We start from the raw sequence: 21,189 nt of genomic DNA on the forward strand, positions 1-21,189 counted from the left end.
TAGAGGGGCCAGACCTGAAAACTTAACCTAGGGCTTCAAGGATATTCTTTGGCTTGTCTGTGAAGGTGAAGCTAAATATGCTCTGTTGCATATCTCGCTTGTGCTTTTCCTATCAGCAGCTGAATATGATTTCAGCTGGCTGTTCAGTCTTGTGGCAATTGAGTTTTCTGATGCTTGATCTACACGGGAACGCCTCAATTGTGACCTTTGTTCTTGGCTTGTTCAAGTCACATGCTATCTTGGAGGTAGAAGAAGAAAGGCTAGATTCAGCAAAAATGTAGGTTTCAAGATAAACCTTTCTTTTAGAGATAAAATAATGTAGTATTGGAAAGCTGATGATTTGATTTTACAAATCATGAGGCAGAGTTGCTCTTCAAATGGATCAGACACTCGGAAGGCAGAAGTGTTTTTGTGAATGGAAGCCACACTGCTTAAATTGGATGCATTGGTAATTATATTGTTGTAGTTGGACATGTGGCGAGCAGAAAATGCCATTTTGTCAAAGGTCTGAATGGAAGCCATCCATATAACACTTCTATAAAATGGATGTCTTTCTCACATTTGCTTTGCAGTATGAAATTATTTCAAATAGTAGTATTTTTAAAAAGTGGTTGAATTGCAGATTCTTGATTGAAACAAAAACATCCGTTTAACCCATGAGTGTTTTAATGTAGAAGTGCACCGTGCAACCCCCCAACCCTGAAGATCTATTTTACCTTTTTAAAAGCAGACCTAGGACGATGTGCAATTGCGCATACTTTGCTATTTCAAGAACAGTGTATCTAATTAAATTTAATAGTCATAGTGCAAAGCAATCATTTCCTATGGATTGTATTAGCCAAATGAATTCTGCTTAAATATGGTTGGTAACTGGAATGAAAAGTTTTTGTTCTTTTCATGTGGGCATCAGTGTCAAGGGCAGCATTTGTTGTCCAACCCCTAAATGAAGCAAAAATCAACTTATTGCCTTGTACTTGTGAATTTGGCTGCATGGCGCTTCCGAGTTCTACAGCATTGTGCTGTGACTGGCCTATCTATTGCATTTTGTGATTGCAAGAAGAGATATGTAATGTACTTTGAACAGATCAGTCACAACAGGTAAGTTGGGTGGGGCATGCTGACCGTTTAACCGTGTACCTAATTCTGCAAATATTTGTAAAACTTCCAATCCTGTTAGTGTGTTTTTAACATTTATTTGCACTTATTCAATAATATTTGAGTTACTTAGGGTTGAAATAACATAAATGTTTCATTCCAGTTTCAACCATATTTAAGCAGAATTCATTTGGCTAATACAATCCATAGGAAAATGATTACTTTGCACTATGACTATTAAATTTAATTAGATACACTGTTCTTGAAATAATCCAGTTCCTGTGGTTTTAAAAACACTGCTGGCATTCTCCCTTCATCTGTCCTGAAGATAGTGACCTGAGCAAAGCAGAAGCAAGAGTTTCGATTTGAGTGGCTTTGAAAGCAGTGAATTAATTGCTCCATTGAATAAAAAATCATCATGCATTTCTGGCAGCTCCACAAGTGTGTCTCAGTGGGCATGTTCCCTGTCTCGGAAAATAGGACACGATTTAATAAAAAACGTCTGGTGTCATTTTGGGCACGATTGGCAGAGTTTTCCGACGGCTGTGTTGGTGAGATCGCAGCCTGTATTTAACGGCACTTAGTGCCAGAAATGAGCCCCCACGTATATCTCGCCGTTACTGGCTATCTTGCCGTGTGACTTGTCACACTCACGCAACAATGTCTCCCTGCAAGTAAGAGAGAGGTGCCTTTTTTTTAACAAACAATTTTATTGAGGTATTTTTCAGCATTGTAAACAGTTACAGACATCAACAAAAAGAAAGCAAAAAAGGCAAAAATGTGCAAACATCCACATACAATCAATACTTCAATCGTACCATACTGCACAAGCCCGCTCCTCTCTCATCGGCACTACCTGACAATTTATCCCTCCTACTCTACTCTTAACCCCCCCCCCCCCCCCCCCCCCCCGCTGACGCTCATCCTCCCGCAAAGAAGTCAATGAATGGTTGCCACCTTCGGGCGAACCCCTGTACAGGTCCCCTCAAGGCGAACTTAATTTTTTCCATACCCAGAAAACTCGACATGTCCGAAAGCCACAACTCAGTCTTCGGGGGCTTTGAGTCCCTTCATGCCAGTAATATTCGTCGCCGGGCTATCAGGGAAGCAAAGGCCAAAACATCGGCTTCTTTCTCACTCTGGACTCCCGGGTCCTCCGAAACCCCAAAAATTGCCACCCCTGGACCCATCGCCACCCTTGTTTTTAGCACCTGGGACATGATCCCCGCAAATCCCTCCCAGTACCCCCCAAACATTGGACATGTCCAAAACGTGTACGTGGTTCGCTGGTCCGTATAAATATCAGAGACTCTACCCTCCCCTCCTTCCCGTCCAGAGACTATTTTGTCTTGGATCCCCATTGGCGGGAGGCGTGGGAAGGATGGGACCTGTCTACGGACAAAGTCCCGCACCTGTAGGTACCTGAAATCGTTTCCCCTTACCAGACCAAATTTCTCCACCAAGCTCCTCAGACTCGCAAAGCTCCCCTCCAGGAACATATCGCCCACCGCCATGCTCGAAACCCGCCCATCCATACTCCCGGGGGGCAAACCGATGGTTGTCACAGATTGGCGCCCAGACAGATGCCCCCACCTCCCCTACATGCCTCCTCCACTAGCCCCATATCCGCAGGGTCGCCACCACTACCGGGCTGGTGGAGTACCTGGCTGGCGGTAGAGGAGCTGTGACCAGGGCTGCCAAGCTGGTGCCCCTGTACGCAGCCACCTCCACCCGCTCCCAGATAGATCCCGTACCCACAATCCACTTCCTTATCATGGCGATGTTAGCCGCCCAGTAATAGTTAATCAGACTCGGCAATGCCAGCCCTCCCTCACTGCGGCTCCTCTCAAGCATCACCTTCTTCACCCGCGGGGATTTTCTCGCCCAGACAAAGCTCATGATCATCTTGTTAACCCTTTTGAAGAAGGACTGTGGGATAAAGATCGGGAGGCACTGAAAAATGAACAGGAATCTAGAGTGGATTGTCATCTTTACAGTCTGCACCCTCCCTGCCAACGACAGTGGGAGTGCATCCCATCTCCGAAACTCTCCCTTCATTTGTTCCACCACCCTGGCCAAATTTAACTTGTGCAGCCACCTGAATCCCCAAGTACTGGAGACTTTCCTTAACCAGCCTAAATAGTAACCCTGTCGGTCTGTTCTCCTGGCCCCTTGCCTGCACCACAAACATCTCACTCTTGGCCATATTTAATTTGTACCCTGAGGACTGGCCGAACTTCCTCAGTGTTTCCAGTATACTTTCCATCCTGGCCAATGGGTCCGACACGTACAGGAGCAGGTCGTCCGCATAGAGAGAGACCCTATGTTCCACCCCGCCCCTAACCATCCCCTTCCATCCCTTTGCGGCTCTCAGCGCAATCGCCAGCGGCTCTATGGCCAGCGCAAACAGCAGCGGGGAGAGTGGGCAGCCCTGCCTGGTCCCGCGGTATAGTCTAAAATACTCTGATACTTCTCTGTTTGTCCTGACGCTGGCCTTTGGGGCCTGATACAATAGTCTGACCCAATTCACCAGTCCCTCCCCGAACCTAAACCGTCTGAGCACCTCCCATAGATAGCCCCACTCCACCCGGTCGAAGGCCTTCTCGGCATCCATCCCCACCACTACCTCCACCTCCTTGCCTGTCGGGGGCATCATGATCACATTGAGTAATCTTCTCAAGTTGGCCGATAGCTGCCTGCCTTTCACGAACCCAGTTTGGTCATCCCCAATCACCTCCGGTACGCAGTCCTCAATTCTAATTGCCAGGAGCTTGGCATCTACATTGATCAGGGAGATTGGCCTGTATGACCCGCACGTTTCCGGGTCCTTACCCCGCTTCAATATCAGTGATATGATGGCTTGTGACATCGTCAGCGGCAGGGTCCCTCTGTCCCTTGCCTCATTAAAAACCCTCGCCAACGTGACTTCCGGTTGCGGCTATGCGAAGCTAAGTCGCACGTTCGGCAGCTCCCGCTAGGAATGGACTTTTGGGCTCTCTTTAGGGCCCCCAGCGGTACGTTTTCGACGTTTCCCGACGTGGGAAGGAGTCAGCAACATTTCCCCAGCAGTGTATGGCCTGGACCAGGAGTGGGGCGAATAAAAAAAGTGGTAGCAAAGCCAAAGCAGGTGCGAGGGAAGAAGCACAGGATGGCGGCGGGCGGAGACCAGGCGGCATGGATGCAGTGGGCGCAGGAGCAGCAGGAGGCTCTTCAGCACTGCGTCGGGGAGCTTAAAGCGGAGCTGCTGGAGCTGATGAAGGCTTAAATTGATAAGCTGCTGGAGACCCAGATGGCCCACGGGGTGGCGATCCAAGAGGTCTGACAAAAGTTCTCCGACAACGAGGACGAAATCTTAGGCCTCGCCGTGGAGGCGTATGAGGCGCTCCATTAAAAAATGGCAGGAGAGGTTCAAGGAGATGGAGAACCGTTCAAGGTGGAAAAATCTGCGGATCTTGCGCCTTCCGGAGGGGCTGGAGGGGTCGGACGTGGGGGCCTATGTGGTCACCATGCTAAATTGCTGATGGGAGCTGGGTCCTTTCAGGGGCCCCTGTAGCTGGAGGGGGCCCACAGAGTATTGGCAAGGAGGCCCAAGCCTAATGAGACGCCACGGGCGGTGCTGGTGCGGTTCCACCGGTTTGCTGACCGACACTTTTACTCCCCGGAGGAGGCGTGGGCCTTCGTACAGGCCGAAAAATTGGACTCAAACTAAGGGTTGGGTGCAGGGGTTTGCGTGTAGCGGTGTTACATTTTGGGGGGGGCGGTTCTCTGTTTATTGTTGCTTCTTTGTTGCTTATAGGGTGGGTGGGGCACTGTTTTTGCTTGGGTCTGTCGGATGGGCTCGGGAAGGGGGGCAGACCTGCAGTGTGGGGGGAGCGGCATCAGAGGAGGCGGGGCCGGGCAGGTGGAAAGCGCGGGCTTCTTCCCGCGCTGAAGGGGGCGGGGCCGGAGCTGGGAAACGTGGGCTTTTTCCTGCGCTGAGAGCGGTAGGGGGAGGAGGAGAACCTGCTGGTGGGCAATGGGGAGGAGGGGAAGCCCCACGCTGGGAGGGGTCGAAGGAGTGGCCGGGGTCAGCAGGAGTCAGCTGACTTACGGGAGTGCAACGGGGGGGAGGAATGCAGCTAGGGGGGTCCTAGCTGGGGGGGGGGGGGGGGGTTGCTGCTGCAATGGCCAAGAGGGAGCTGGAGCAGGTAGAGGGGGTCGGGATGGGTTCTGCCGCCGTGGGGAACGGGCTGAGAAAGGGTAATGGCTAGTCGGCGGGGGAGGGGGTTATGTAGCCCCCTGATCCGGCTGATAACCTGGAATGTAAGGGGACTGAATGGGCTGGTCAAACGGGCCCGCGTGTTTGCGCACCTGAAGGCGGATGTGGTCATGCTTCAGGAGACGCACCTGAAGGTGACAGATCAGGTTAGATTGCGGAAGGGATGGGTAGGCCAGGTGTTTCAATCGGGGGTGGTGATCCTGGTGGGAAAGAGGGTGGCTTCGAGCATTGTGGCAGAGTAGCGGGAGGTATGTGGTGGTAAGTGGCAAGCTGCAGGGGGAGCGGGTGGTGCTGGTCAATGTATACGCCCCGAATTGGGACGATGCGGGTTTCATGCGGTGCATGTTGGGCCGGATTCCAGACTTGGAGACGGGGGGCCTGATAATGGGGGGGGGGGGTTTCAACACGGTGCTGGATCCAGCACTGGATTGATGCAGATCCAGGACGGGTAGGAGGGCAGCGGCGGCTAAGGTGCTGAGGGGGTTTATGAACCAGATGGGAGTGGTTGACCCATGGAGGTTTGCGAGACCGAGGGCCAGGGAATTTTCATTCTTCTCCCATGTGCATAAGGCCTATTCCCGGATTGATTTTTTTTGTTATGAGTAGGGCGCTGATTGCGAGAGTGGAGGATACTGACTACTTGGCGATAGCCATTTCTGACCATGCCCCGCATTGAGTGGACCTCGAGCTGGGGGAGGAGAGAGACCAGCGCCCGCTTTGGCCCTTAGAGGTGGGGTTGCTGGTGGACGAGGAGGTGGGCGGACAGGTCCGAGGATGTATTGAGGTACCTGGAGGCCAATGACAATGGGGAGGTCTGAGTGGGGACGGTCTGGGAGGCGCTGAAGGCGGTGGTTAGGATAAGAGTTGATCACCATTCGGGCCCACAGGGAGAAGAGAGGATGGTGAGGGTGGACAGGAGGTAGGCGGAGGCTCCGGAGGAGGGATTGCTTGAGGAGTGGCGTAGTCTCCAGGCTGAATTCAACCTGTTGACCACCAGGGAGGCGGAAGTTCAGTGGAGGAAGGCACAGGGGGCGGTGTATGAATATGGGGAAAAGGCGAGCCCGATGCTGGTGCACCAGCTTCGGAAGCGAGATACGGCTAGGGAGATCGGTGGAGTTAAGGATAGGGGAGGGAATGTGGTGCGAAGTGGGGTAGGCATCAATGGGGTCTTCAGGGGCTTCTACGTGGAACTGTATCGGTCTGAACCCCCACTGGAGAAGGGGGGGATGGGTGTTTTCTGGACCGGCTGAGATTCCCGAAGGTGGAGGGACTGGGGGCGCCGGTTGGGCTGGAGGAGTTGGTCAAAGGGATAGGGAGCATGCAGCCGGGGAAGGCGCCGGGGCCGGATGGGTTCCCGGTCGAATTCTATAAGACGTATGCAGACCTGCTGGGCCCTCTGTTGGTTAGGACCTTCAACGAGGCAAGGGAAGGAGGGGCTTTGCCTCCAACGATGTCTCGGGCGCTGATTTCCTTGATCCTTAAGCGGGACAAGGATCCCCTGCAGTGTGGGTCATACAGGCTGATCTCACTTTTGTAGACGCCAAGTTGCTGGCGAAGATTTTAGCCGCGAGGATAGAGGACTGTGTGCCGCAGGTTATTCACGAGGATCAAACGTTTTCGTGAAAGGGAGGCAGTTGAATACTAAAATACGGAGGCTCTTGAATGTTCTAATGATGCCGGCGGCAGAAGGGGAGGCGGAGATAGTGGTGGCGATGGACGCGGAGAAGGCCTTCGATAGGGTAGAGTGGGGGTACTTGTGGGAGGTGCTGAAAAGGTTCGGTTTTGGGGAGGTGTTTGTCAGGTGGGTGAGGCTGTTATGAGGCCCCGGTGGCGAGTGTGGCCACGAATAGGAGGTCGGAGTATTTTCGGCTATACCGAGGGATGAGGCAGGGGTGTCCCTTGTCCCCCCTGCTTTTTGTGCTGGCAATTGAACCCCTGGCCATGGCGTTGAGGGAGTCGAGGAACTGGAGGGGGCTGGTGCGAGGTGGGGAGGAACACGGAGTGTCGCTCTATGCGGATGACTTGTTGTTGTATGTGGCGGACCTGGTGGGGGGGATGCCGGAGGTAATGAGGATACTCAGGGAGTTTGGGAATTTCTCAGGGTACAAGATCAACATGGGGAAGAGCGAGCTGTTCGTTCACCCAGGGGACCAGGAGGGGGGGGGGGGGGGGGATTGGTAAGCTCCCATTAAAAAGGGCGGAGAGGAGCTTCAGGTACTTGGTCCAGGTGGCCAGGAGCTGGGGAGCCTTGCATAAGCTTAACCTCACGAGGCTGGTGGAGCAAATGGAGGAGGAGTTTAAGATGTGGGACATGCTGCCGCTGTCTTTGTAGGGTGCAGTCAGTCAAGATGACGGTGCTCCCAAGATTTCTGTTCCTATTCCAGTGCCTCCCCATCCTTATCCCGAAGGCCTTCTTCAGGTGGGTTAACAGGAGCATTACGGGGTTTGTGGGCGCAGGGGACCCCGAGGGTGAGAAGGGTGTTCCTGGAGCGGGTAGGGATTGGGGGAGGCTGGTGCTGCCCAACCTCTGGGTATTACTGGGCTGCCAACGCAGCGATGATGCGCAAGTGGGCGCTGGAGGGGAGGGGCGGCATGGAAGAGGCTGGAAACGGCGTCTTGTGAGGGTACGTGTCTGGAGGTGCTGGCAACAGTGCCACTGCTGCTCCCTCCAACGAGGTATACCACAAGCCCGGTGGTGGCGGCTACCCTCAAAATTTGGGGGTAATGGAGACGGCACAGGGGGGAGGTGGGGGCCTCGGTGGGGTCCCTGATACGGGGCAACCACCGGTTTATCACGGGGAGAATTGACGGCGGGTTCCTGAGTTGGCACATGGCAGGTATTAGGAGGATGGGGGACCTGTTTGTTGATGGGAAGTTCGCGAGCCTGGGTGAGCTGGAGGAGGAGAAGTTCGGGCTCCTCCTCCTCTCTTCCCCCCTGGGGAACACCTTCAGGTACATGCAGGTAAGGGCGTTTGTCAGGCGGCAAGTGGCAGAGTTGCCGCTGCCGTCCAGGACGGGGTGCTCTCGGGGGTGTGGGTTAGAGGGGGGAGGATCTCGGCAACGTACCAAGTGATTCAGGAGGAGGACGAGGCCTCGGTGGAGGAGCTGAAGGGTAAGTGGGAGGAGGAGCTGGGTGAGGAGATCGAGGAGGGGACGTGGGTGGACGTCCTGGGGAGGGTGAACTCCTCCTCCTCTTCTTGTGCGAGGCTCAGCCTCATACAGTTTAAAGTGCTGCATAGGGCTCACATGACCGGGACAAGGATGAGCCGGTTTTTTGGGAGTGAGGACAGGTGTGTTATGTGCTCAGGGAGCCCAGCAAACCATGCCCATATGTTCTGGGCATGCCCAGCGCTGGAGGAATTTTGGAAGGGCTTAGCGAGGATGGTGTCGAGGGTGGTAGGATCCAGGGTCAAACCAGGCTGTGGGCTCGCAATATTTGGGGTTGCAGAGGAGCCGGGAGTGCAGGAGGCGAAGGAGGCCGGTATTCTGGCCTTTGCGTCCTTGGTAGCCCGGCGGAGGATTCTTCTTCAGTGGAAATATGCGTGGCCTCCGGGCGTGGAGGCCTGGATCAACGATATGGCAGGGTTCATTAAATTAGAGAGGGTGAAATTTGCCCTAAGGGGATCGGTGCAGGGGTTAGAACATAGAACAGTACAGCACAGAACAGGCCCTTCGGCCCTCAATGTTGTGCCGAGCCATGATCACCCTACTCAAACCCACCCTATACCCGTAACCCAACAACCCCCCCTTAACCTTACTTTTATTAGGACCCTACGGGCAATTTAGCATGGCCAATCCACCTAACCCGCACATCTTTGGACTGTGGGAGGAAACCGGAGCACCCGGAGGAAACCCACGCACACAGGGGGAGGACGTGCAGACTCCACACAGACAGTTACCCAGCCGGGAATCGAACCTGGGACCCTGGAGCTGTGAAGCATTTATGCTAACCACCATGCTACCCTGCTGCCCTACTTCTTCAGGATAGGCTTCAGGAGATTATTCAGGAGATATTCTTCAGGAGATGGCAACCATTCCTAGATTTCCTGGCAGAACGGTAGAAAAAGGCCAGCAGCAGCAACCCGGTTGGGGGGGGGGGGGGTTTGTGTCTTTGTTTTGCGTTGAAGGGGCGTGTATATTTGTTAATTGTTGATGACGGGTGTTAATTTATTTCTTTTTTGTATATTGGGGGGGGGGGGGGGGGGTGTTTGTTTCCTCTCTTTTTGTGCTTTGTTATTGATATTCTGTGAAAATTTGATTTAAAATTATTTATTTTTAAAAAACCCACGCCAAGACCGGTCCCACTAACTCAGAGAACTTCTTGTAAAACTCTATTGGGTATCCATCCAGCCCCGGGGCTTTCCCCGACTGCATGGCCTTCAGGTCCGCCAATACCTCCTCCACTCTAATTGGGGCCCCCAGCCCATCCACTTGCCCCCCACCTACTGTTGGAATGTTAACCCGTCCAGAAACCTTTTCATCTCCGGCTCTTCTGGGGGCTCCGAAGTGTACAGCTTGCTATAGAAGTCCCGGAATACCTTATTCAATCCTGCCGGGTCCTCCGCTCTGCACCCCTCCCCATCCATCAAGCTCCCTTGCCATTGCTGGGGGTCTACCCGTTCTGGGACGTGACCGATCCAACCCCGGGTCAAGGGCCATGTTAAAGTCCCCCCCCCATTATTAGTCTATGAGAGTCCAGGTCCGGGATCTTCCCCAGCACTCTTTTAATAAAGTCCACGTCGTCCCAGTTCGGGGCATATATATTCACCAGCACCACTCTTCTCCCCTCCAGTCTGCCCCTTACCATCAGGTATCTGCCCCCCCCCTGTCTGCAACTATGCCCTCCGCCTCAAATTGCACCCGCTTGTTGATCATGATTGACACCCCGCTGGACTTCACACACGCCGGTCAGCCATAGCCTTTCTCGGGCCGGCCGCCGGCCCGTGTGTCGCACCATTCTTGGCCCGCCTCTTGGCTGCCTCCACCCTCTACCTCCTTTCCACTGCCTACTTCAGATCTCTCCCACGTCAGCAGAACAAACCCCCCCCCCCCCCCCCCCCCCCAAAAGCAACATCCCCGGGTAACCCTACTCCTGCCACCCATTGGCTGTATTCTCCTGAGTCTGAGGTCTGTGTGTCCGCCATCTTGGGTTTCAGGTCAGCTTCCCCTGCTCCTTGCCTCTGTCCCTCTCTCTCCCTCTTCCTTTGTTTCCTGGTCTCCCGCGGTTCCATGCACTGCAGCCCGCTCCTCCACACTTCCACGGCCGACTTTTTGCCGCTCCGCAGTCCCGCTATCGCAGGGAATCAGTCCCTAAAGCCCCGCCGGAGTGAGAGCCCGCCGAATGTGCGGCGCACTCGATCATCGCCGCCACCGGAGGTAGCAAGGGAGGTCCTTTTAAATGCTCTCTCACTCCCAGTCACTATGCAGGCATGGCAACATGCAGAACTGCTCCTCGTTTTGGGGATGCCAACCTGGCCAGGCTTCCTGATGCTGTGGATGCGAGACAGATCCTGTTCCACCGAGGGAGCCAGAGCAGGGTCACCAATACCACCTGGGAGGCAGTGGTAGTGGCCCTCAGTGCCATGCATTGTCGGTATCATCTCCTGCACCTGTAGTCATTGGGGGAGGGGACGGTATGAGCTGACCGACAAACCTCATCCTGTGAGAATTGGGCGAGAATGAGGGCCTTCCAGGTCCTCCAGGCATCCCAAACCCTGCCGATATCTGTCCTTCCTCTGGGACCTCCTGCGGGTCCTCCCAAGCTCGTCCTCCAGCTCCTCCTGGTCTGGCTGCATGTCCCTCCTCCTCCAGATTCTGGCAAAGCAGACCGCAAAGTGGGAAACCCTCTGGAGGGGTGTACTGCAGTGCACCACCAGAGCGGTCCAGGCACTGGCACCGTGTTTTGAGCAGTCCGATGCATTGTTCGACGACTGCAAGGATGGCTACATGAGCCTGGTTATATTGGGTCTCTGCCTCGCTCTTCGGCCTTGCACATCAGCCAGAACCTCAGCGGCTACCCCTTATCTCACAAGAGCCAACCCGTCATTCTTGGTCCTTGAAGACGCTAAGGATCTGTGTCCCAGGAATTAGTTATCATGCACGTTCCCTGGGAAGCAGGCTCGCGCGTCTATGATCCGGAGACAGTGGTCACCTATGAATTGAACATACAGGGAGTGGAACCCCTTCCTCTTAATGAAGGGCACAGTCCTGGTGTATGCATGCCATCTATTGTCCTCTACCTGGGGGCATCCCAACAGTGGTGGGGACCCTCCAAAGTATCTTATCCTGCTGAGTCTGCCCACCCCCGGTTGCCAAGCACCGTCTCGTCAATAGGAGGTGTGCTGCAGGCTCCCCCCTTACTAGTACTTCCTGGTGGTAGTTTACTTGCTAGTGTAGGAACCCCCCTCCTGAGGTTGACCTGTTGGCCCCTCCTTCTGCATCTTGCTGATCTCGCACCTCCTTTCTGATGCCATGCTCCAGCGTTCAAAATGAGGAGGCGCAGTCCCGAGCAAAGAGTTTCTCAATGTCTCAACATGCTAGGGTATCCGGTTCATCACTTTTTTTTTTTTTTGTTTTTTTTAAATTTTAGAGTAGCCAATTATTTTTTTCCAATTAAGGGGCAATTTAGTGTGGCCAATCCACCTACCCTGCACATCTTTGGGTTGTGGGGGCGAAACCCACGCAGACACGGGGAGAATGTGCAAACTCCACACGGACAGTGACCCAGGGCCGGGATCGAACCTGGGACCTCGGCGCCGTGAGGCAGCAGTGCTAACCCCACTGCACCACCGTGCTGCCCCTTCATTGGTTCATCACTTCTATGTTGCTGGCTTCCCAGCCCATGTTTGTGAACAACTTCCATGTCCGCTGGTGCGGTGAAGTAATATCCCCTGTCCTGGAAGGCGGCCCAGAATTTGCAGCATTCCAAATTTCACATTGTTCTTGTATATAGGCCCACTGCACAGAGGTTCTGGTGCCGTGATCGATTTTCCTAATCCTCTACCTTTCTCATTAGCGTCCCACATGCCTTCTCTGCAGGCTGTTTGAGCCTTTTCCATCTTTTCTGTCACTGGAGTTGCTGCCGCTTGACATGTCTTGTCCTGATGGTGTTGGAGGAGGGTGAGGAGTGTTTTCTCCCGATTTTAGCAGGCTATCTTGGGCTTAAAGTGCCGAAATCCAAGTTTTCAGGAGGAGAGCCGCCTTTCGTGCATCCACTCTGGGGCCCTGTCTCCGAAGGTCCCCAAGACTCCCTTCTGATGTCTACATAACAACCCCCTGCTATATATGCATTCCACTATTTATGGCTCAAAGCTATTGAACTCCTTTGCTAAACCTATCTGCTGTCCCACTTCTCCCTATCTATTAGCAGAGTTCTGACTTTTCAAATGTGGAATTTCACCCTCTAGTCTTTTTCTGATCTCTATGTATATAATCCAGCATGGCCATGTTCTGTTATTCGTTTGGACTTCATCCTGCATTACGTACTCTAGCTGCATTGAATGCCAAAATGCTGAGTTCTGTTTTATTTCATGGAAATGTATTGGTCCAAGGAGTTGACAGTAATAGATGATAAACAAAGGGAAAACTAATGTTTGTACTCCCTCGAAGCCTGGAAGCATTTGCTTTTCATAACAGATCATTAAAAGTGATATCATTTTCTGTTCCCTCATGGTGCTACAGCTTTGATAGTTTGTGCTACAATATGTAGATGATTCTTTGCCACAAATTTTCAGACATTTTATCTTCGCCCCTTCATCCCTGTACATTAAAGACACTGCAAAAATGGCAGTAGTAGACCTTCTCATGGTTTTCATACAAGCCAAGTTGAGCAACATTTCAAACCTGTTCCTGAAATCTGACTGTGGTTTTGGTATCAAATTCCTAAAGAATGTTTTGAAAATTTATATAACTACACTGAACGTAAGATACCATCACAATGCAATTTGTGGTTCATAATTTGATGTATATTGTTTATAATTGTAATTGAATAAATACCTTAGCTTTGCTGTGCTTTTTTTTGCAAATTAACATGCAGAGATGGAGCTGCTTGCAAAGGGTTTAATCTGTCCTACTGATCAGTCATTCATGGTGGGGCAGCAAAACGTTCTTAAGCAATGTGATATTTAAAATGTGATTAAGCATTCCGTAGTTTGACTCCTTTATTGGGTCTGTTTGTCTCCTCTAGGTTTAAACAGATGGCAACATTGAGGCCCTTGTACAAAGGCTGGAGAAAGCCGTTATACAATTGGAAACAATGGAACAATCTGGTAGACATGGAGCTGGCTCTCATGTTGCAACATGCGGCTCTGAAGGTAATAGCAAATAACTATCTTGATTGTTTGAAATAATTCTTGACTGAACTTTGTCATGTTTTGTGATGGAATAATTGAATGGTCTGTGTGAGCAGATTCTGTTTCCAGATTATGGTGTCTTTGGGATTAGTATGACCTGGTTGAGGCTGGGTCAGTCTGTTGTCGAGTTAAGGACAAATGTTAGTTGCTCTATGTACTAGTATAATGGTTTTTATTAAGTTTGTTCATACAGCAATTAGAAGCTTATGGTCTATAGAGCAGTGGTGTTATCCACCCTCCGATATGGCTCAGACATAGACAGTGTACAGCAGGCACCCCAAAACCTGGAAATGTACCACTAGCACTAAAACATCCTGCATATACATTGGTGTGTCATACTGTCGATGTCATTGTTCTTGTGGCCAACATTCCCAGCATTGACCACACTAATCAGCTCCTTTAGCTGGGCCACATCGTCCACAGGCTTGACATGAGACTCCTGAAATGAGCGCTATACTCTCAGCTTCGACATGGTGAGCGAACCCCAGGAGCACAGAGGAAATCTTTCTAAGGATGCCTTCATAGCATCCTTGGAAAAATTGCAACATTCCCAATGACACCTGGGAATCCCTGGCAGTGGTTAGCACTGCTGCCTCGTGGTGCCGAGGTCCGAGGTTTAATTCCGGTACTGGAGAAGTGTGAATCCCGGCCATATGAAGTTTGCACATTCTCCCCGTGTTTGCGTGGGTATCACTCCACAACCTAAAGATGTGCAGGGCAGGTGGATTGGCTGTGCTAAATTGCCCCTTAATTGGAAAACATTAATTGGGTACTCTAAATTTATTTATTTTTAAATGGAGGAAACGCACCCGGGAAGGAGCTGGATACAAGGGCACAGTGGTCAGCACTGCTGCCTCACAGCACCAGGGACCTGGGTTTGATTGCGGCCTTTGGTGACTGTGTGGAGTTTGTACTTTCTCCCTGTGTCTGCATGGTTTCCTCCCACAGTCCAAAGATGTGCAGGTTAGGTTATGGGGATGGGTGGGCAGCACGGTGGCACAGTGGTTAGCATTGCTGCCTACGGCGCTGAGGACCCGGGTTCGAATCCCGGCTCTGGGTCACTGTCCGTAAGGAGTTTGCACATTCTCCCCGTGTCTGCGTGGGTTTCACCCCCACAACCCAAAGATGTGCAGGATAGGTGGATTGGCCATGCTAAATTGCCCCTTAATTGGAAAAAATAATTGGGTGCTCTAAAAAAAATTTTTAAAAGGTTGTGGGGATGGGTGGGGGAGTGGGCCTAGGTAGAGTGCTCTTTTGGAGGGTTGGTGCAGACTTGATGGGTTGAATGGTCTACTTCTGCACTGTAGGAAATCTAAATCGAGGCCTCATTTCACCACCGAGAAAGCTGCAGCCAAGCGTCTCAAGAAAGGGAATCCCTCCTATAGGGCTCAGCCATAGACAGTGTACAGCAGGCACCCCTAAACCTGAAATGTACCACTAGCCCTGCTCCTCAGCCACTGCCTACCCCACCCTGTGTATTTCCGTCATCTGAAAACTATTAGTGAAAACGTTTTGGTAAGGAAGCAAATCATTCTCTACCCTATGGGACTGTTTTGCATATAGTCATGTTAAAAGACTCTGCACTAGCTATACTGATGTTACCGTGGCATAGGTTGGGATAGTGCGCATGAATTTCCTGATGCTGTCATTAGTCCTCACCAGGGATGTGGGATGAGTTAACATGCAGTTTGAAGGTACACTTATTAGAAGCATGTACATTTTGGTGCTACATATTAATCCAACTCTAGTATGTGGATTGCATGAAAGACACTAAGCTGGTTTTTTGAAGAAGAAAGTGTAATTTATAAAACAAGTGAAGTGAGTTAGTATTAGATGGGAGATTTAGTTCCGTGGTTCCTATGTACTGACAGCAAACATCACACTTTCTTATTTAAAAAATGGGGGACATATGGTATTGAGAAGGGCCATGTTTTCTTTTGAGAATAAGGCTGGGGAAAATGAATAACTTCTGTAGTTAATTTTGCAGTGATTCAGAGCTTTGAGTAAAATATGGCACAATAGGTTACTTCGGTTTCCTCTGAATTCAGTCCAGCTTCAAAACTAGTCGTAATTGTTTATACAAGCTGGGCATTTCTGCTGTACGAGGCGCAGGTCTTGCCCGTACCCAGATCCTGCACTGCAGCAGTCACCCGAGCTTTCCAAGATGGATTGTGTCTGAAGAGACAGCATGCACAAAATTCCAGATATGGGAGAGAAAAAATGTACCTAACACAGCCCTCATCTTGATGGCCACCTTTTGTGTGCAGCTGCATCAAGCTGTGTGTGAACTACCGGTACACAAACACCTAATGTCACCATGTACTGAGGTTCTACCTTCCCCTGTGTTGCGAAAGATGGGTTTGGCCATGTTGCCATGGAATGATCCAAGTAGTTTTATTGTGCCACATCATCTGTCCCTCATGGAAAAATTTGTGCAAGGTGATCGAGCAGTGGTTTGCACATCATGTCCTGGAGCCCCTTGGGGGAAAAGGAGACAGTGCATCACTTTGTGAGCAGACTCAGTCATCCTGGCAGAACGTCTCCTCGCCAGAACTTTCAAACAAATGTCAAGAACTAGATTGGCTTGTTCTGATCCTTCATGCACACCCGCGCCTCGGAGTGGGGGAAGGGAATAGAAAGTGCATTTGCAAAGACGGTCTGGAGAGAAATGCTTTTTGGTCTTCCCAAACTTGTTGATGTTCCAGTGCAAAGAATTGTCCTCGACCCAGTGTTACAGACTGGCACATTCTAAGATCCACAACTATGTGCTACGGGACGCACTCCAGCTTGGGGCAGCCACTGCCAAGGCCCAATGGGGATCGGCCACTGTGCAACACTGTCAGCAAATGTACACCCAAGGGGCTAGAACCCATGTAAAACCTCAGATTGTGTGCTAAATCCGAGTCGTATGTAACTGTATTTAAGCACCACAGAGTGCAACATAGCCGATTGCATGTAGTTTGAAAAGAATTGCACTCTGTAATGAAAATATTAAAGTACACCACACTAGGTGATTGATGTTTCAGTGGGGCAGCATTTTGGGGCTTAGCGACCATAATTCCATCAGATTTTGGGTAGTCATGGCTAAGGAAAAGAGTAGCCTGCAGGTGAGGGTGTTTAATTGGGCGAGAGCAGCTTAGGCAGCAACTGGGGAATGTGGACTGGCAGTAGCTATTTGAAGGCAAATCCACATCTGACATGTAGGAGGTTTTTAAAGGCCAGCTGATTGAAGTGCAGGGTGGGAATGTCCTTTGCAAAAATGAAGGATAGAAATGGCAGGATTCAGGAACCATGGATGACGAGGGAAATTGTAAGCTTAGTAAAAAGGAAGCATACGATAGATGGGTCTAGGCATCTAAAACTGACTAAGTCGTGAGGCTTTCAGTGAAAGTAGGAAGGAACCTAATTGTAGAATTAGGAGGGCTAAAAGGGACCAGGAAATGTCTTTAGCAAACATGGTCAAGGACAGTCCCAAGGCTTTTTATGCATATATTAGGAGCAAGAGTAGGTCCATTCGAGGACCATGGAGGGAAGTTTTGTGTGGAAGCACAGGAAGTGGATGAAATTCTTAATGAGTAGTTAATTGGTATTCACCAATGACATGATGGATGTTGAGGTCATGGATAGGTGTGTGAACTCTCTCAAACGTCAATATATCAAAGGAGGAAGTGTTGAGTAGCCTAAATTACATTCAGGTCGATTTGGATGTGTCCCAAGTTACTGCGGGAGGCAAGGGGAGAAATAGCTGTAGCCTTAACAGATACCTCTGTTACATCCTCTTTTTTTAATAAACTTTTTATTGAGGTATTTTTGGGATAGAAACCACAACAAAATAGACAAGATACATGAAACCATAAACATAGTGCAAAAAACGTTTATCTTTCGTACAGGTTCCCCTACTCTGACCCACTACTCTAACCTGAACTACCACCCCCCCACCCCCGTCCTCTGACTATTAATTTTCCGCAAGGAAATCGCGAACGGTTGCCACCTCCGGGTGTACCCTAACAGTGAGCCTCTCAAGGCAAACTTGCTTTAGCCATGTACGGTTGCAAGGTCTCCGGCTTTGGGTCCCTCCATTCCATGCCAATAGTATCCGTCTCCGGGCTACCAGGGAAGCAAAGGCCAAAACATCTGCCTCTTTCTCCTCCTGGATTCTTGGATCTTCCGATACCTCTAAAATCGTCACCTCTGGACCCAGTGCCACCTTTGTTTTTAAAACCTTGGACATGACGTCCACAAACCCCTGCCAAAATCCCTGAAGCTTTGGACACGCCCAAATTGTATCAGGCTGAGCCTGGCACATGTTGCGGATACGTTGACTCTACTCGACACGTCCGCCCATAGACCATCCTCTATCTCTCCTCCCAGCTCCTCCTTCCACTTGCGCTTCAGCTCCTCGGTCGGCGTCTCTTCTGACCCCATAAGTTCCTTGTAAATGACTGAGACGCTCCCTTCTCCTACCCACCATCTGGAAAATACCCTGTCCTGAATCCCCCTCAGTGGTAGGAGCAGGAAGGTTGACACCTGTTTACGTAGGAAGTCCCCCACCTGCAGATACCTGAATTTGTTTCCCCTTGCCATCCCAAACTTCTCCTCTCATAAAGCTCTCCTCTATAAACATATCCCCCATCCTCTCAATCCCTGCTCTCTGCCATATCCGGAAACCCCCCCCCCCCTCATCCATACTTCCCGGGGCAAACCGGTGATTATTACAGTTTGGGGACCAGACCGATGCTCCCTCTGTTCCCACGTCTCTCCTCCATTGCCCCCAGACTCTCAGGGCCACCGCCATCACCCGGACCAGTCCCCTCCAGCCCCTTGAAACTCTCAGAGCAATTGCCAACGGCTCTATAGCTAGCGCAAACAACAGTGGTGAGAGGGGGCATCCCTGTCGCGTCCTCCGGTGCAGTCTAAAATAGTCCAACGTCGTCCTGTTCGTCTGCACACTTGCCACAAGAGCCTGATAAAGTAACCTGACCCAGTCAATAAAGCCCCTCCCAAATCTGAACCGTCCCAGTACCTCCCACAGATAGTCCAATTCTACCCGATCAAAGGCCTTTTCTGCATCCATTGCGGTCACTACCTCAAACCCCCCCACCTTCCGGGGGCATCATGATCACATTTAACAGACTTCTTACATTGGCCACCAAGTGCCTACCCTTAACAAACCCCGTCCAGTCCTCCCCCAATAACGTTCGTAACACAGCCCTCAATCCTGGAGAACAAGATTTTGGGCATCAACATGGCATCCACATTCAGCAGGGACATCGGCCTGTAGGACCCACACAGCTCCGAGTTCTTGTCCTGCTTAAGAATCAGTGAAATCATTGCCTGTGACACCGTCGGGGGCAGCACCCCTCTTTCCCTTGCCTCATTGAACATCCTCAACAACACTGGCTCCAGTACCCCCGAGAACGTTTTATAGAACTCCACTGGGTGCCCGTCCGGACCTGGAGCCTTATTCCACTTCCTCTTTTGACCACATGCGAGGTTCCAGAGGACTGGAGAATAGCCCATGTTCCCTTGTTTAAGAAGGGAAGCGGGGGGCAGCACGGTATCACAGTGGTTAGCATTGCTGCCTCACGGCGCCAAGGTCCCAGGTTCGATCTCAGCTCTGGGTCACTGCCCATGTGGGGTTTGCACAGTCTCCTCGTGTTTGCGTGGGTTTCACCCCTACAAACCAAAAAGATGTACATGCTAGGTGGATTGGCCACGCTAAATTGCCCCTTAATTGGAAAAGGTGAATTGGGTACTCTAAATTTATATTTTTAAAAATAGAAAGGAAACGGGGAAAATCCAGCAAATTATAGGCCTGACATCAGTGGTGACAGATTTGGAGGATAGTGGACTAGTTAGTGACTGGCAGCATGATTTTGTGTCTCAAACTTGATTGAGTTTTTCAAAGAGGTGACAAAGAAAACTGAGGGAAGGGCTGTGGATGTAGTTTATATGGACTTTAGTAAGGCGTTTGACAAAGTCCCACATGGCAGACTTGTATAAAAACTAAAGTCACATGGGATTCGGGGTGGGCTGGCTAGAAAGACGTGGAATTTGCTCGGTTATAGAAGACAGTAGTGGTGGAAGGGTATTTTTCAGAATGTAGATTTGTAGCTGTGGTGTTCTGCAGGGATCAGTGCTGGGACTTCTGTTTGTAGTTTATATAGGGGCTGGTTTAGCACAGTGGGCTAAATAGCTGACTTTTAATACAGAACAATGTCAGCAGCGCGGGTTTAATTCCCAGTACCGGCCTCCCCGAACAGGTGCCAGAATGTGGTGACTCTGGGCTTTTCACAGTAACTTCATTGAAGCCTACTTGTGACAATAAGCGATTATTATATAAATGATCTGGAGGAAAATGTGTGTGATCTGATTAGTACGTTTGTAGACTGAGGAAGGGCAGAAGGTTTTTTAAGTTAGGATATCATGATCAGCACAGAATTAGAAGGCCTGTTCCTGTGCTGTACTTTTCTTTGAACTTCTTTGTTTTCATCACTGAATTGAAGTACCTGAGTGCATCTTGACTGCTGGAGAAAATGTGAATATCATTGCACTTTACCGTTGTGACAATTTGAAAAGTTTTATATATATTTGGTTTTGTTGATTTTGTACGTAATAATGCATGATATTAATCTCTGTCTGTGGTTTCATTTGTGTAGAGCTTGCTCCTTTTGTACAGGCATTTGAAGAGCTGCTTAATGGACCATTGACAACATATTGGAAACAAAGCAAAGAGATTGGTGGCGATATTGGAGAACATGTGAGTAATTCTATTAAGTAATTTGTGAAATGATGGGCAGCTCTATTACATTAATAGTTCCTGATCATGAATCCGAAGTGGTGTTGGTTGGGGGGGGGGGGAAGGGAAGAGGAGGAGAGGGGCCTGAAGTGTTTGGGGGGGGGGAGGAGGAGAGAGCGGGAGCGGAGGAGGAGGAGAAAGCATGCCAGGGCATCACCCTCACCCCCAAGATTTATTTTTACCTCCCGTGTTGATTAAACTCCCAATAAAAAAGTGATCTAAATAGCCTGCCGCTTGAAAGGTGAAAACCGACTAGGGGCTTTCCACAGTAACTTCATTCGAAGCCTACTTGTGACAATAAGCAATTTTCATTTTCATTTCATCTAATGCTCCTTTCAATTACTCAACCCACATGACCAGGATGGAGCAGGGAAAGCCTACCTGAAATAGATGAACTTTACTGTGAAGATACTTACTTAGTCAGACTGATTTAATATTTAAGCTTGTACATCATGAGTGTCTCGTTCAGTAAGGAGCTGTGGAACTGCACACCAGTGAGGCAGCATCTTCAGAAAGAAATAGATGGATTAAAGCCCCTCTTGCTGGTCCTTGGCTATTAATTATGTGACACTGTGATTGTCTCAATTTCAGACAAAACAACTTGCATTTAGTGTGGTCAATTCACCTGCTTTGCACATCATTTGGGTTGTGGGAGCGAGACTCGTGCAGACACAGGAAGATGTGCA

General features: G+C 50.4%; 1 protein-coding gene across 1 annotated transcript in view; it reads left to right on the forward strand.

The window, feature by feature from the left end:
* The window catches only part of cap1 (CAP, adenylate cyclase-associated protein 1 (yeast)), a 72,018-nt gene that overhangs the window by 3,664 nt on the left and 47,165 nt on the right, over nt 1-21,189 (forward strand). Inside the window, exons 2-3 of the mRNA XM_038800268.1 lie at nt 13,539-13,665; nt 20,364-20,464. Coding sequence (XP_038656196.1) covers nt 13,608-13,665; nt 20,364-20,464 — 159 coding nt within the window. The 5' untranslated portion in view covers nt 13,539-13,607. The remainder of the gene's footprint in view (nt 1-13,538; nt 13,666-20,363; nt 20,465-21,189) is intronic.

This window comes from Scyliorhinus canicula, chromosome 1, assembly GCF_902713615.1.
Source record: "Scyliorhinus canicula chromosome 1, sScyCan1.1, whole genome shotgun sequence".
Classification (NCBI taxonomy): domain Eukaryota; kingdom Metazoa; phylum Chordata; class Chondrichthyes; order Carcharhiniformes; family Scyliorhinidae; genus Scyliorhinus; species Scyliorhinus canicula.